Here is a 15,644-nt window from a genome sequence, read left to right as displayed (position 1 = left end):
AAATGTTCTCAGAACAAAAGACAAAGACGTCTCAGAGACAGGCTTTTATTCTGAAACACAAATGTCTCAGAAGATGGCTTTTCAAAAAGCAGCCCTTTTTCTAAAATAATGTTAAGAAATAATACAAATCTTAATCACAGGTATTGATCAAATGAGGTGTTGCCCCTTTAAAGGAATACAAGATAATAATTATATTTCCATCTGTAAACGTCAAGCAGCAGTTTGTTTACATCCTGTTGACACATCAGTCACATGAGAAACTTTATCTTCAATAAATAAAAACTAAACCAGTGCAACAGCTTCTTCTGCTTGTCATATAAATATAATAAAAATACCACACAGCTGCTCAACAGGAAGTAACAAACTGCAAGAAGAACCACAGAAGAGTTTGAGTCGTTGGTCTGAGGGTTCATCCTCTGAGGAGCAAGAGTGCTCAGGGTGGAAGCTGCCGAAAGGTGAAGCGCCTGAGGACCATCATCACCTCCACCCGTGATCCGGTTTTAACATCACGTTGCAATGACTTGTGGGTAATTCCCTTGGGCTAAGTCATATGGAAAGGGTTCATAAAGGGCTCAAAATGAGAGCCTCAAACATTCAGTGGGGGGGGGGGCTCTTCATCAGCTGCAGAGCAGCAGGCCGGCCACCAGGGGGAGCAGGTGGAGCATCAGGAGCCAGAGCGTGATGACCAGACCCTGAGAGCTGGAGCAGGGGTCTAAAACAACCAAGCAACAAACAACAAACAGCATTACAAGGCATTAAGGACAGCAAACTAAAAAAAACTATTCAAATTTAAGGATTTGTTAGGAAACAGATTCTAATACCAATACCACTAATAAAAATAATAGTTGCTAATAAAACATATTTTTACTCCCAAGAAAAAGAGCAAGTAATACTAATATTTATCTTTAATGCACATGTTTATATTAATACAAACACAGGAAAAAAGGCCATATTTTTTATGAATATGTAACTGAAAGCACCGACCAATGGGGTGGCTCCTGGAGGCGTTGGTGGGCGGGAGCTGGTGGGGGAGGGGGCAGTCGTCACAGAAGTCTGAGCAGGGGGGGCAGACCAGGACGCCGTTGTAGACCCAGTCGTGGACTCGCACGCTGACGCTCAGCTGCTGACTCCTCCGCACGCACAGGAACGACTGATCCTGGACCAGCACCTCCAGGCCCCGGGGCGAGCAGCGCACCTGGGGGGCCACAGACACTTTATCGACACCCACACAGATAACTCATCAGTTATTGAGGTTCAGTCTTTATCGACAACCACAAGCAGTCATACAAAAACTTTATCCGAGCAACATTTAAACTCTTTTGAGACACCTTGTAGCAGCCGGAGCCCCAGTCGGGGTACGTCATCCTCCTGGTGCACTGCTCCATGATGAAGGCCGACTTCTGGTACACACACACCGAGTCCGGTCCGTACTGCTCCGCTCCGTAGTTCCTCCTCCAGTCTGAGTGCACACACACACACATACATACACACACACGTCACACACACGTGTGTGTCTCACACACACACAAACACACACACGCAGGTAAGTGAGGGGTTCACCTGGCTGGTTCTCGGGCACCCTGCAGTACGAGTTTCTCTGGTATTCTCCACTCAGGTGCCAGCTGAACTCCTGACTGAATGGACAGAAGTCAGCGATCTCCACGGCCCCCCCGAACATCGCCACCTGGTCCGAGGACACGTCAGGTATCCTATCAAAGTACTGAGAGGACAAAGGGGACACGTCAGGTATCCTATCAAAGTACTGAGAGGACAAAGGGGACACGTCAGGTATCCTATCAAAGTACTGAGGGGACAAAGGGGACAGGTGTGTGTAGTCAGTGTGTACCTGGTACTCCTGAGGCAGCTCCTGTTGGTACTTCTGCAGGTTGCAGACGGCCACAGCCAGCTGGTCCTGTCTGCAGGTGAGCTGCAGAGGAGAAGCTCTCACTGTGTCACAGTACGGAGTCACCGCATGGCGCCTACACACACACACACACACAGTTATGTAGACCAAGTCCTTCCTGAGGAATGATGGGTTAATGTCTCACTGATCAGATCATTGATCACCTCTGTCTCTGCCGCTCCATCCAGAACTTGCAGCTCTTCATGACAAAGTCGCAGCCGAGGCCTCGGCCCCACTCCAGCCTCTCAGCCAGGGCGTAGTCCGCCCAGTACCACCCGCTGTCCTCCATCAGGGCCAGGGTCAGCCTGGAGAACACCCGGTTCTGAGTGTGGGAGCCCGTCATGGCCTCGTTCTGAGGGGGGAGACGTTCAGAGAGGAGAAGGAGACGTTCAGAGAGGAGAAGGAGATATTCAGAGAGGGGGAGGAGGAGAAGAAGTCATAGTAGGTTCACCTCCAGCAGCCTCTTCTCCCAGTGGTTGAGCTCGGTCCCCATCCCGCCCTGGTTCTCCAGCTCCATGCCCTCCAGGATGGGACAGCTGAAATGTCTCCTGGCCTCCTCCTGGAGGAGAGGAGGAGCAAATGGGTACTCATATTATGTATGAATCTAATAAAGGAAATAGTAGGCCCGCCCTAAAGCATCCCCTGCTTTATGGACTCTAAATGGACCATCATTCACTAAATGAATATCATGCTGCATTGAAGAAGACTTGAAACTAGAGACTGAGACCATAAACTCATGTTTACAACGTTTACTGAGGGAATAAATCAAGAGAGAAGTAGAGTCATTTCCTCATAGACGTCTATGGGACCAGAGGAGTCGCCCCCTGCTGGTCACTACACAGAATGACGCTTTAACCCATGAAGCTCAGCAACGTGTTTGACTTTGCGTTTTAGCGGCGAGGTGAAGAGCTCCTCACCACGACCCGAGGAGTGACCAGGACGTGGACTTGGTGTCGGACCATCACTCCTCCTCTGATGTCCCACAGTCGGCTGACAGTCCGGATCACTGCATCGCTCCACTGGTACAGACCCAGACTGACCCAAACACACACACGATATTAATATGAAACTCCCATAACCACATTGTGACTATAAACAAATAGAAACAAGACACAGCTTTATTAAACAATAACTACAGGTTGAAAATTAGAAAGTGAAGAGCAACAATGACGGAGGGGGGCAGATGTCAGTCAGATATGCAGAAGACACAGACACACACATGAAGAGGAGGAGAGCCAGTCACCTCTCGTTGAAGGCCGGCAGGCCGCTGGTGTAGCGAGGAGTCAGGGGGCTGCCCTCGTCGTCGTGGTAGAAGGCGAACAGACCGGCGGAGAACCCCTGAGGAGGAAAACAGAGCCCAGGTCCTACTTCAGAGAACATCCATCCTGTCCTCCAGAGGGGCATCTCAACCTGAGAACAGGAGCATCGCTCACCAGTGCGTGGATGATCTCGTGCTTCACGGTGGAGAGCATCCCTTCGAACTCCTGCGGCTGGGAGGAGATCATGGCGGGGCACAAGTTGGCGTAGCCGGCGATTGGCCTGAGGGACACAGGTCAGGTGGAGGTCACGTGACATGTTCACGGGGCAATGCTAAGCTACAGATAAAAAGCGGTGGTGAAAGGAGGAAGGAACAAATGCATCGAACGAACGTGTTCAAAATGTGAAGCCAGTTGAGGACGTCTGGAAGAATTCAGCAAAACGACTTCTCTCCTTCTGGTAGATTTATTTGTCAGGTCACAGGTCAAGTAACAGCAGAAGCAGTTCTCACTAACATCAGGAAGAACATTATGCTTTGTATTTGTTAGATATAAAAGGAAAGATTTCTGTTGGCCCTTATCTGGCGTTGAGGAGGAGCAAGTCCTCCCCCCGCAACACAAGACGCAACCACATCCAACCCGTGTCTCCTCAAATTAATGTAACATAAAGAACAAAGTGTGAGTGTTGGATGGTGCTTGATGTGTCTCTAACTCTCATCCTTATCAGATCTGTGTTTGCCTGGTTGGCACCTTCTGCTTTGCCCTCTGACTCCTCAAGACAGTGACTCCCTAAATGAGCACTAAGAGAGAGCTTTGATTATCAGTGGCCTGAAGGAAACTGCATTAGTTAGCCGAGAGGAGGCGGGACAAAGGGGGTGGAGCCTAAGTAAGTGACGGTCAGCAATAATGGACGAGGGTGCTGCTGTGTTGACAGGAAAGGATCCATGAGATTAGAACAGTTTATTATCAGTACTAGGTGTCCCAAGTATTAAAAGTATTCTAAAAGAAACAAAGGTGGAACTTCCTGTAACTTTTCCCCTTTACTGATATTTACTCACGTGATCATTTCCTGTCTCTAACATCTAAGAATTACAATCCTCAGATGCATGAACAGTGATGAGGTGATCGTTACCAAGGTGATGCCCACCTTTGGTTAATGATTAAAGAACCCACCTGTCTAGCTGCGCCTCCAGCTGGCAGTAGGCGGCGTAGGCCACAATGTTCTCTTGCCCGCAGCGCTCCGTCGGAATGCCGCTGACGTAGAGTACGAAGTCGGACCCTTCGACCCCGGGGCCGTCTGGGGGCCCCAAGGGGCCGCAGGACTTCCCCGAGTCACTGCACACCTTGCATTGCTAGAGCGGGGGGGGGGCAAAGAGAATTTATGAATTCAGTTCCCTACAGATTTGTTTCTCAGGAGTAATTCCTCCTTTCCTGTGGCGTTCCACAGGGATCCACCAGAGGTCTCATTTGATTCTTTTAAAATACGTTATTTTGTGGTCACAATATGCAACTGATCCTTTCTGTTGTGTGCGTGTGTTTATAATACGGGTAGATGACATCCAGCGTTCTGATTGGTTGAGAGTGAGTCACGGGGTGTGCATTATTCAGTTATGGTATTCTTGTCATCACCAAGAAAAGGTTGTATATATAAAATGATATGTTCATTAATTATATAAAGTGTGTTTGCAATCACTATTTTTAATGAAAACAAATCAAATACACTGCTTTTTTTTGGTTCTAAAGTACAGCTTTCTGCCCTTCCTGACCTGTAAGTGGTGCTGTGGCACAACGACCGGGCCGCACCGCGTCACCTCAGCACAGGCGTCCTGGCAGTACCGGTGGGGGTCGTCCCTCTTCCTCAGGTACTGGTTGGTGGCACATTGTCTGCCAGAGACCATGACGTGTGAGCATGTCAATGAAGAATTGACTGGAGTGAGTCTTTGTGTGACTGAGGTAAACAACACACATATCCACGTTCTAATGGACTTCTTTGAAATACTCCTAACTGCAGAAACACACATTAGCTCACTACAGCGGGAGAAAACATGAAGCAGAGTGTGGAGGTACGAAGGGATCTGAAACATGTAAGAAGTATAAATACAGTGTCCGATGTCTGTGATGTTTCTCATCATGTAGATTGGATTTTTAAACATACAAACATATTTTAGGTTATATGCCGCAGTGTTTTTCCCTGAAGAGGAAGGCTGCCTTCACACATCTGGATGTTGAGTGAGTCCAAACATGTGGACGGGATCACAGACCTGCTGAGCAGCACCGGACCGACCCGCCGCCTCACCCTGAAGGCCCTCTGCAGGTAGTCGATGGCCTGAGGGAAGAGCTTATCCTGAGGAAACACATGACATCACTATTGTCTGGACACTCAGACAAGGGGGCGCTCAACACCAAATTTAATTTAGAAGTAAACAAATACACACACACACATACATATATATATAATATTTGCATCTTCAGTTATCTGTTATCATTACATAATACCTCATAAGCAGATTTACACACATTTCAGAATACAAAAACACTTGATGTTTATTAGTTCCTGTCATGTAGTTAAAATGACGTGTCACCCCTGACGATAACAGCTGTAAAAGCTCCCCAGGTCATTTATATTCCAGTGTAGATCACCACAGGGAGATTTGCATCCTCCCACCAAGCACGCGTTATGCCGCTGATTTGGGGTCTGTGGAATCCAGGAAGCCCAGACCCAAAGTGCTGCTGACCTGCTCACCTTCACAAGCCTCCTCCGGTCCGCAGGGAGCCTGTGGAGACACAGCAGACCTCAGAGACATCAAGACAGCATAATCCTCTGAGACACCAAGACCCAAAGACATGCGATCGTGTTGAAGTGTCCCGCGGTACTGACCGGTCAACGCTGTGGTCGTAGATTATCTTTATCTTCAGCTGAAGGTCTTCAGGGGGGCTCCTCTTAGTCAACCGCTCAGGCCTCAGGTGCACATGGTGGACCACCTAGAAGTTCAGGATTTCTTAATTTTTATATCACTCACTATGGAACACACTCATTATATGTATAATATTTGTGTTGATTTGAAGTCCCGTAGCTTTCCAAATAGGGCACTTTTATTTTGAAGAGACCCAGACGGAAGTCTTGTTGTTACTGGGGAAACATTAGCAGCGTTCCCATTTTAGCCGGTTAGCCTTATTGGTAACTGTACAGCTAATCCCATTTGGGTGCCTAGCTAGCATTACATGTTGCACACTAACATAAAACTGGTCATCATAACATGTCAAACAATACATGTCAATAAATAGCCATACACGACAGTAAATATATCGCACATTGTAAATCTACAGATACGTTACTTAGCCATCAGAGCCAACCGTTAGCATGTCAGCTAGTTCAACCCGTCCGCTGCCAGTGCTGCTGCTAAGCTAAGTTAGCCAGGTTTTAGGTTAGCTTAAGGGAGAATCAGCGAAGCATCAACACCGGGGCTCACCTCGTCTGGAGACGGGACTCGGTGTCTACACGTCCCGTGGCAGCTCACTAGCACCAACAGGACGGAGAGGACAAGGACAGGGCCGAGAAACGGGGACACGGAGGGCCTCGGCTCCATCCTCCGACCGGCCCAGAGGGCGCGACACGGCGACCCGATATCAACAGAACCTCTGCAGGTCCGGTCCCCTTGGTGCTCCTTTCGTTCATCGCTCGTAGGATGAATCAGAACATGTTGGCGATCCCACAAAATAAACGCATCCAGCAGTTAAATCTGTGGACACGAGGACATCCGAGTACAAGACACTGACCGGTTGGATGGAGGAATTTACGCCCGACAGCTGGTTTGTTGCTTGGCGTCAGCTGAGTGAAGAGAACCGGTGTTTCGAAGATCGCTTCTGAACCAGATGAGTGACTCAGCGGTGCTGGGAAACGCCGAACTCCAAAGATCGTCTAATGGAAACCATTCGTGTTTCTGCCACTAAACGACTTCCAGTTTGCGGCGAATTAGCTGTATAGAAATGCAACGTAATTTTAATGTAACAGACTGTCTCGTGTTTAGTGTTTTGGGTTGAAGGTGATTTTTCCCCTCAGTGTTGCCGTAGAGGCAGAAACGATCCCTCGCGGTTGAATAAAATAGATACGCCCGCTTATATTCAGATGAAACCGTGTAAACTTGAACAGTTTGGGGTTTATAAATATTCGATGAAATATTATTAAATAATTATAGGAATAAGAAACGGTTTTTTTTATCATAGTGACGTGTGTATTTAAGTCCACTTAGGTGAATGTCTTTTTACTACATTTGTGCTGCAGTACTTTTTAATCCAGAAACTTCAGATGTAACAATACAACATTTGACTTGATGTAACTCGAGTCGGGCTCTGGATGCAGTACTTTTCACATTACCAGTGCCTTTACTACAGTAACGTTAGCTGAATCCGGTTCCCACGGTGACGAGTTGATGCGATTAGCTTCATCCTTTGATCTCAGACTTCACTAATTCAGTTTGTGAAGATCCTGAGTGGACTTGGATCCACGCTCAGGTCGTTCTGTGTGACCAGACAAGAACTAATGGGGCTGTGGCCCATGTTTACGGCTTCAGTTGCTTTCATAGATTAAAATAATTATCAGCACATATTTGTTTGAGCAAAAGGCATTAAGCAGGAAGTAGGAGATTGTTCGCCTTGCTTAGCATAAAGATTGGACACAGCTAGCAAGAATCTCTTGTAACTCGTGTTTCCCGCCATCTCCAAAGATTTACTTAAATATGAAGAGCTGCAGAAGAAATTAGATCCTTTAACTTTTAAAGTTTCAAATGAATATTTCTACTTCTGCTAAACGTCATAGGAAAACATTTGCTTTTTTACTTTGTTGATTAGATTCTGCGACTGGGGGTTTGTGGACAGGTCGTCTTTCAATCAGATTGTTGGTGGTCTTTGTGTCTTTGGGATGGACACTTAACCCACCATTGCTCCTGTAGCTGTGAGTGTGTGAATCAAGTATAAATAATGAAGCACTAATAACTGGTCAATGACATGAAAGACTTTATTACAAAACAAATGACATATTGTGGAGATGCTTAAGTCGGTATTTGTGTTTAAAAACAAAAAAGCATTTATAATCTTTGGGATTCCTTTAGTATTATCTTGTCATTTTAATTATAAATTTCCAAATTGTTGAATTTTCACAACTTTTTAAATAACTTTCTGTCCATTTTTTTCATACGAGTAGATTATAGAGAAAATAATCCCACAATTAAAGTATAAAACAACAACAACACAACGAAGACCAGCTCCCAAAACATGAAAAACACTTTCAGACAAAATATAAAAACTAAAATACATAAATGCATGTATCTCTGCCAGCAGAACTGCTATGATGAACATCATCAGTTAGCATTAGCCTCCCTGGTCCAATCACCTGTAGACTAGCTGTCAGCATTAGTCCTCCTGTTCCTATTACCTGTTGACTAGGTGTTAGCAATAGCCTTCCTGTTCCTGCCATCTGCTGACTAGCTGTAAGCATTAGCCTTCTTGATCATCACCTGTTGGCTAACGTGTTAGCTGTTAGATTTAGCCTTCCTCTTTCATCACTACTTACCTGTTAGCATTAGCCTCCCTGTTACCATTATCAGTTGATAACCTATTACCATCAGCCTTCCCGTTCCAATCATACTGTTGGTAATCTGTTAGCATTAGCCTCCCTGTTCCCATCACCTGTTGGTAACCTGTTAGCATTAGCCTCCCAGCTGTACATTACATTTTAATTGTCAGTCTCTCGCTATCAGCTGCTAAAGTCACAGTAACATTTGTTGTTTTGAGTGTAAAGGCAGCAGGAGGATGCAGGGCTCGTAGTGTGGGACCACAGTGGAGCTTACATCGTGGAGCTGGTGTGAAGCAGTGAATCATGGGATACCTCTGAGCCACTTGTCTTTGAGTCCTGCTGGGCCATGTGGAGAGGGTGAAGGGAGGAAGCAGCAGAGGAGATAGAAGGACTCTGGTTGTCGCCTGGCATCTCTGAGTCCTTTACACCGTCTCCTCTCTCTTCTCGGTCAGCGCCTCGCCTCGTCTCCTGCTCCTCCTCCTCCTCCTCCGCCTGCTCCTCCTCCTCCTGCTGCAGCACGTTGAAGCGCTCCACCACGCAGTGAGCTGTCAGCCGGGCTTCGGGGTCGTGATCCCAGCACTCAGTGATGGTGGAGCAGAAGATGTCCATCCCCTGGAAGACAGAAGATTCAGGTCAGACAGTTGAACGTGTCAGAAAGACGTTTCGTGCACGTGAAAGTCCTGACCCGGTGCTGCGTCCACGCCGGCGGGATGTCGGGCCGTCCTCGGTCCCTCAGCACCAGGTCCCTCATGCTGTCCACGCAGGGCTGCTCGCAGACCCGAGAGCCAAACGCCGGCTCGTAGCCCTTCACCTCTGACACACACAGAAGCTCACACATTGAGGCCTTCAAATGGCTGCAGGCACGGATGTGTTTCAACATTCATGGTAGCATACAGGTACACCGTATACTACCTGTATGCTATCAGCAAAGTCTGTTTTAAAGTGCAGTAAAGTAAGGTACTCTGTATATACTTCTGTTTAGAACATCAAGGCAACACATTCAACAACGTCAAACTGTTGGTGGATGGATCAGATTGAGGGAAACTTGCTGGTGGCCCCAGAGATGGCGAGATGGCAAGACCAAGATATGTCAAGTGTAGACCATGGAAGGCTCATACAAGGTTGAACAACAGACCCCAAAAAAAACAAACAACATTCTCCAGACCTCGAGCCGAACCGCAAAGAACAGTCTCCGTCTCACCTCCGATGGCGAGGCAGCGGGAGGCCATCTCCCAGTGCACCAGAGCCATGGAGTAAACATCCATCTGCTTGAAGGCCTCAAGGTCCTCCAGGTTCACTCTGGACTCCAGGACCTCGGGGGCCATGTAGCGAGCCGTCCCCACCTGGACAACATAGAGGAGACGTCAAAGTCCATCCAAAGCCTTTGATGTGTACATTCAACCACTTCTCAGTTTACCTGTCCGCTGTTGGCGTAGTCGTCGACAGTGAGGGAGAGGTCTAGTCGTAGTGCCAGACCAAAGTCACACAGGGCGCATTCCCTGCTACTCTTCACCACAATGTTGCTACTTTTTAGGTCCCGGTGGGCTATCGGCACCTAAGGCAACACCAAGAGATGAGCAGGAGACTAAATGCAGATCCGTGGTCCGTGGAAGATTTGGAACGGTTAATCTGAAAGCTCCCAGGGGGGGATTTCGACCAAATGTGGTTGGAGTGGTTGCAAAACAATACCAAGATGGCGGGGGCCAAAATGTCAAACTCAATGCTTCATGAAGATATCAGAAGAACTTTTTCGAGATAGTAGAACGACTCACCTTTGGTATCCCACTGGGCGTTGTGTCGCTATGGAGATGAGCTAACCCTCTGGCAATGCTGGCGGCCATGGCAACCATCTCCTCCCAGCCCAGGACGTTGGCCATGAGAAAATCCTGCAGGTTCCCGAGGCCGTGATAGGCCAGAACAAGCCAGTACTTCCCGAGGGCGTGGCCGGGCAGGCCCCTGTGTTCGGCGGCGAGGAACCGAACCACGTTGTCATGCTCCAGTTTGGGATCAGAGAAGATGGAGCACTCGTTTCTCCATGAAACGTACTCCACGCTCGGAAACACCTTCACCGCCACGGTTTCGTAACTGTTCACTCCCCCCTTTTCGCCCTGCAGCAGACGCGCCCTCCACACTTCAGCAAAGCGCCCCTTACCCACCAGGACCTCCAGCTTGATTGGTAAGGGGCCATTCAACTGGCCCTGATGATCCGTCACGTCACCCATGATGCTGTTGTTGAGAGACAGCACTTTGCCATTAGACTCTGCCCTCTCAGCTTTGGGACCCCTTAAACCGTCTCCCCCAGCCCCCAGACCCCCATGTGGCAGGTCGAAAGTCTGGTAGAGCTCTGTGGTGTGTTTGGTTGACCAGGTGGGGCGTGCAGGAGGACCTGGTTTGTCAGGACGTCGTATGCGGTAGAAGTAGAAAGCTGCCGCGGCAACTAAGGCCACCAGGAGTGGAGGCACCAGGCTGACCACCACCACTGGAATTACGTCCTTGCTGTGCACCTTGGAGAACCCTGCAGGAGCAGAGATGAAACCAACATCTACTCATACTCCCATCCATTCATCAGTCCATAACAAAGCCTCCATTATTCGCCAATCAACAGCTGTGTCTATTCATCCATCCATCCATCCATCCTTCTATCCTTCCGCCCATCCCCCATCCATTCATCCGTCACTCCACCCACCTACTCATCCATCCCCCCACCTGCCAATGCATTCATGTGCTCACCGTTGGCTCCCTTGTCGAAGATGAGCTTGTCGTTGCACTCTTGCTCTCCGTCACAGCCGCACACCATCAGGTCTCCGTCCTCCGCCGGCTGTGGGACCATGTGACACTCGGCGGTGGTGAAGTTCAGCAGCAGGCCCGGGTCGACGCCCTCCAGTGGCAGGGTGGGGTTGTGACACATGGTGTGCACCGTCATGGTGTCGTTGTTTTTTCTCCTGGGGGACAAATGGAGAATGTGTCTCATGGTGAAAATCTGACCGCAGTGTAATAATCATTCATGGAAATAATTGAGGAGATTAAAGAAAGACGACCAAGTTAGTTTTTTTTATCAAAGGAGAAGTAATGTGTAAATTGTATTTGTGAATTAGTTCTCTTTGTTTATTCTATGAGTATAAATCATAGATGTTTATACACACACACAACCAGCGTGTTAAATCCTGATGCATAGCCGAGTTCAAGTCGTTCCTCTCAGGATCCTCGTCCTCTTTGACCTAAATACAGCAGCGTTTTTTTCTTCTTATCGCCAGCTTCCTGCAGCTATCTGGGAGGGTCCAACAGGAAATGAGAGAGGGGCGCAGCGATGGAGGGAGGGGGGGGGGGGGGGGGTTACCCAAACAAACCCACGAGTCTCTCACACAAGATCACATTTTAAAGACGTCCCGGCTCGTGTTTTTCTTTTGACTTCAGCGTTTTATAACAGCTGTTCAGAGGCCAGTGACCTGCACCGTACATCGAATTCATGACCACTTAAAACGCTTCTGCACATTTTACTTCTTGACTCTTTAATTTAACAAAACCGACTGAAACAAAAAATCAAAAAATGATAAGTGTGGTGAAAGAGAAAATCCTGCTTTTGAACTTGAACTTTTGTCACCTTTGATTTACTCGCTCGCCTCAGTCAGATGTCACAAATATATATGAAGCGGTTGGTCTGCTAAGCTGATTGCGATTGGTCCACAGTAACCACATGGCACAAGACGTGATGATGTCACTCACCAGAGGGCCACGCAGATCTCCTCGGTGACGGTGCAGAAGGAGGACAGGCTGCAGTTACTGAAGCAGACGCTGTCTCTGCACAGCGGGCCGGTCGCCTCGCACCACCTGCACAGGTTGAACCTCAGGTGGCTGAAGGGCTGAGACACCGGAGGCCCTGAGGGTCAATGAGAGGGGTCAGAGTCTTCTGAGACTGTCCCCCAAAGACAGAGAGAGGGAGCAGAGTCTCTTGGGGACGTCCAATAAAGGTTATCACAAATAATAATTTATGTATATTCATATACAGTTTATAAAAAAGCTTGGACACAGTGTCAAAGAGTAGGACTTTTACTGTATAAACATATAGAATGTAGTAGTATTAGTAGTAGTAGTATACTCTGTATATATATATATATATATATATATATATATATATATATATTTATGTTATTCCAGAAGAATCGGCAGCAAACTGAATATTTTTTACTGAACAAAGAAAGCAGATTTCACTGTGTGTAGTTGTGTAGATACACAACTACAGTGTGTGTGAGGCTCTGCCACATCATAACAACAGTAGTGATCAGACCCAGATGACACAGAAATGCCAGTTAAAACAACACACACACACACTTCTACACACCATGGACGCACACTCTACCGCACTGCTACATAATTACATACACACACATACAGAACTGAACTGTACACACTACTCTTCATTACCATAACTCACTCTGCCACACACACACACACACATGCACACTCACAGCTGAAGTTATTCCAGATGTTTTTTCCAAACAGAGTTGAAGACAAAGAAAAAAGTTAAACTTGAGAAGCAAAAAGCGCATTTTGATTAGACTCATCACTGTGTGTGTTGTGCGTGTGTGTGTGTGTGTGTGTGTGTCAGGAATAAATTGGAGCCAGAAGTGAGCTGCATTCAGAGCCAAGTTAGCGTCTCACACTCCGCCCTCAAAGGCTCATGGGAAATATCTCAGCAATCCACTCCCTATCTCACACACTCACACATACACACACACGCACACGCACACACACACACACACACACGCGCACACACACACACACACAAACAAACACACACGCGGCCTGAGTTTAAAGGGACAGCTCAACATTTAGGAAAATCTTAGCATTAAGCATTATTTTAGCATATTTATATAAACTAATAAGTAACATTATGTGCTACATTTACATTAATATAAAACAATATACACTGCATGTTTACTAATAAAAACATTATTTACTACTTATATATTAATTAAAACATGATATACTAAAAACTATTATATACAACATTTTATACTACATTCATACTATTACAACATTATAGACATGAACATAAACAGTATTTACTACATACATACCAATAAAAAAATGAAATACTACATGTTCTGTGTCAGTGTGTGTGTGTGCGTGTGTGTATGTGCACGTGTGTGAGGAGTCATCAGGCCATCACCACGTCACCTCACTGTCCTCATTAGGACAAATAAAACAGACTTTCTTTCTGTGCCTGTCGGTCTCCTCTCCAGAGTCCGAAGACAGCGTGTGTGTGTGTGTGTGTGTGTTTGTGTGTGTTTGTGTGTCTATTCATTTTCCAACACACACTCACTCTTTGTTAGATGAGAGATAATATGTTGCTTTAAAGTCATGCTGTGTTCTTTCCTGTCCATTTACGTCCCTTCATTTCTGAATATACATATATATACACTATATATATAGTGTATGTATATAAATGTATGCATATATTTATATATGCTCCCATAGACGTCTATGAGAAAATGACTCTACTTCTCTCTTGATTTATTTCCTCAGTAAACATTGTAAACATGACTTTATGGTCTCAGTCTCTAGTTTCAAGTCTTCTTCAATGGCGGGGCCTAACGCTGATTGACAGGTCTCTAACAGACCATAAAGCAGAGGATGTTTTAGGGCGGGGCTACACGCTGATTGACAGGTCTCTAACAAACCATAAAGCAGAGGATGCTTTAGGGCGGGGCTACAAGCTGAATGACAGGTCTCTAACAAACCATAAAGTAGTGTTTTCAACTTCAATTCTTTAACAATATTTTAACTTCATCAGAACACACAATCAGCTTAGTATGAGAATACTACTAACTAAAAATTAGAGGGAAGAAAGTTCCTTTTTTCTTAGGCCGAAAATGTATATTTAAGTAATTTCCTTAAATTCTAAATTAATTACAGTTTGCAATTATTATTCCCTTATTTAACCTATCAAATAGTCAACTAATTGTGAACTCAAAATCAAATCAATTCAGAGTATCGGTACGTTTTACAGGAGAAAATGGAACTTAAACACACCACCTACACATTAATGATAATACTTGTGTACTTTTACCACAGTTCCTTTAACTACATAAAGCTGACAATACTTGTGTTCTTTTCCTGCAGATATCTTGACTTCACGTAGCTGACAATACGTGTAAACTTTCCCTCGTATAATCCTAATGAAGTACTTGTATTGTGTGGTTCTGGTACTCGTCCCTCCTTCTCCTCCACGAACAGCTGCGGGGATCAGAGGGCGAAAAGCCCGGGGAAGAGGCGCCTCTTACCGGCTGTTAGCAGGACGAAGATCCCGGCCCAGACCCTCCAGAACCGAGCCATCATCTGCGGGGGAAAGAGCGGCGGCGGTCGGTCCGTTGCTCGGTCCTCAGGCCCCGGTACCAGTGGAGACGAAGGCCAGATGTTTTTCATCCAGATGCGGATAAGCCCCGCCCCCCGCCGCTGCGCCTCTGCGTCTCCGCAGAGGAGAAGTACTTCGGTAAAAGTACTTTTACTTCAGGGAAAGTACTTATACCTCAATAAAAGTACTTGAGCTTCAGGAAAAGTACTTATACCTCAGTAAAAGTACTTGAGCTTCAGGGAAAGTACCGAGGGGAAACCTAAATGAGAGTAAAAAACGCGTTCCAAATGATTAACACGTTTTCTGTGAGAAATGTTAACAACAGTTTCCACAATAAAAGAAGTTCTCTGTAACAAGTACGATCATAAAACAAATCAGCATTCAACCAAAGAGTGCAAATACATCCATGTGAAAGGACTCCTTCCAGTCTCAAACTGATTATAAAGGTATTTATGTGTTATATGTTACACACATACAATTCATTTAAAAGAATGTACGTACTGATTCTTTCATTCACTTTCCCTTAGCTTCAGGTACTTCATTTCCAGTGTATTTCCA

General features: G+C 46.3%; 2 protein-coding genes across 3 annotated transcripts; both read right to left on the bottom strand.

Annotated features, from left to right (window-relative positions):
- Positions 1-31: 31 nt before the first annotated feature.
- Positions 32-7,260, bottom strand: lmln (leishmanolysin-like (metallopeptidase M8 family)). 2 transcript variants are annotated; one of them, XM_037489283.2, is made up of 16 exons: positions 6,630-7,260; positions 6,038-6,141; positions 5,903-5,933; positions 5,421-5,503; positions 4,926-5,043; positions 4,333-4,511; positions 3,337-3,442; positions 3,147-3,241; positions 2,821-2,938; positions 2,355-2,462; positions 2,068-2,255; positions 1,847-1,979; positions 1,561-1,720; positions 1,329-1,459; positions 985-1,195; positions 32-712 (listed from the first exon to the last, which is right to left on the bottom strand). In XM_037489283.2, the coding sequence occupies exons 1-16, from the start codon at positions 6,744-6,746 to the stop codon at positions 618-620; spliced, it is 1,977 nt and encodes a 658-aa protein (XP_037345180.1). In that variant the 5' UTR covers positions 6,747-7,260; the 3' UTR covers positions 32-617. The 2 variants fall into 2 exon arrangements, with proteins under 2 accessions (XP_037345180.1, XP_037345181.1); XM_037489284.2 differs by lacking the exon at positions 32-712 and having other exon boundaries at positions 991-1,212.
- Positions 7,261-8,160: 900 nt separating this feature from the next.
- LOC119229310 (TGF-beta receptor type-2-like) lies at positions 8,161-15,134 on the bottom strand. The gene is made up of 8 exons (XM_037489580.2): positions 15,016-15,134; positions 12,455-12,608; positions 11,462-11,673; positions 10,504-11,246; positions 10,149-10,286; positions 9,933-10,074; positions 9,417-9,544; positions 8,161-9,343 (listed from the first exon to the last, which is right to left on the bottom strand). Exons 1-8 carry the CDS (start codon positions 15,068-15,070, stop codon positions 9,002-9,004), a joined length of 1,914 nt encoding a protein of 637 aa, XP_037345477.2. The 5' UTR covers positions 15,071-15,134; the 3' UTR covers positions 8,161-9,001.
- Between the last annotated feature and the right edge of the window lie 510 nt (positions 15,135-15,644).

This window comes from Pungitius pungitius, chromosome 10 (genome assembly GCF_949316345.1).
Source record: "Pungitius pungitius chromosome 10, fPunPun2.1, whole genome shotgun sequence".
Lineage (NCBI taxonomy): Eukaryota > Metazoa > Chordata > Actinopteri > Perciformes > Gasterosteidae > Pungitius > Pungitius pungitius.
This window is presented reverse-complemented; position numbering and strand designations above follow the sequence as displayed.

What these genes read in the sequence shown, in the direction of transcription:
- LOC119229310 (XM_037489580.2), bottom strand. Translation starts at nt 15,070, where the DNA reads ATGATGGCTCGGTTCTGGAGGGTCTGGGCCGGGATCTTCGTCCTGCTA. An exon ending in CGCCCAGTGGGATACCAAAG is followed by an intron (nt 10,287 to 10,503) that starts GTGAGTCGTTCT and finishes GTGTTGCCTTAG; the next exon opens with GTGCCGATAGCCCACCGGGA. An exon ending in ACTACGCCAACAGCGGACAG is followed by an intron (nt 10,075 to 10,148) that starts GTAAACTGAGAA and finishes TATGTTGTCCAG; the next exon opens with GTGGGGACGGCTCGCTACAT.
- lmln (XM_037489283.2), bottom strand. Translation starts at nt 6,746, where the DNA reads ATGGAGCCGAGGCCCTCCGTGTCCCCGTTTCTCGGCCCTGTCCTTGTC. An exon ending in ACCGGAGGAGGCTTGTGAAG is followed by an intron (nt 5,504 to 5,902) that starts GTGAGCAGGTCA and finishes GTGTTTCCTCAG; the next exon opens with GATAAGCTCTTCCCTCAGGC. An exon ending in CTGGAGGCGCAGCTAGACAG is followed by an intron (nt 3,443 to 4,332) that starts GTGGGTTCTTTA and finishes TGTGTCCCTCAG; the next exon opens with GCCAATCGCCGGCTACGCCA.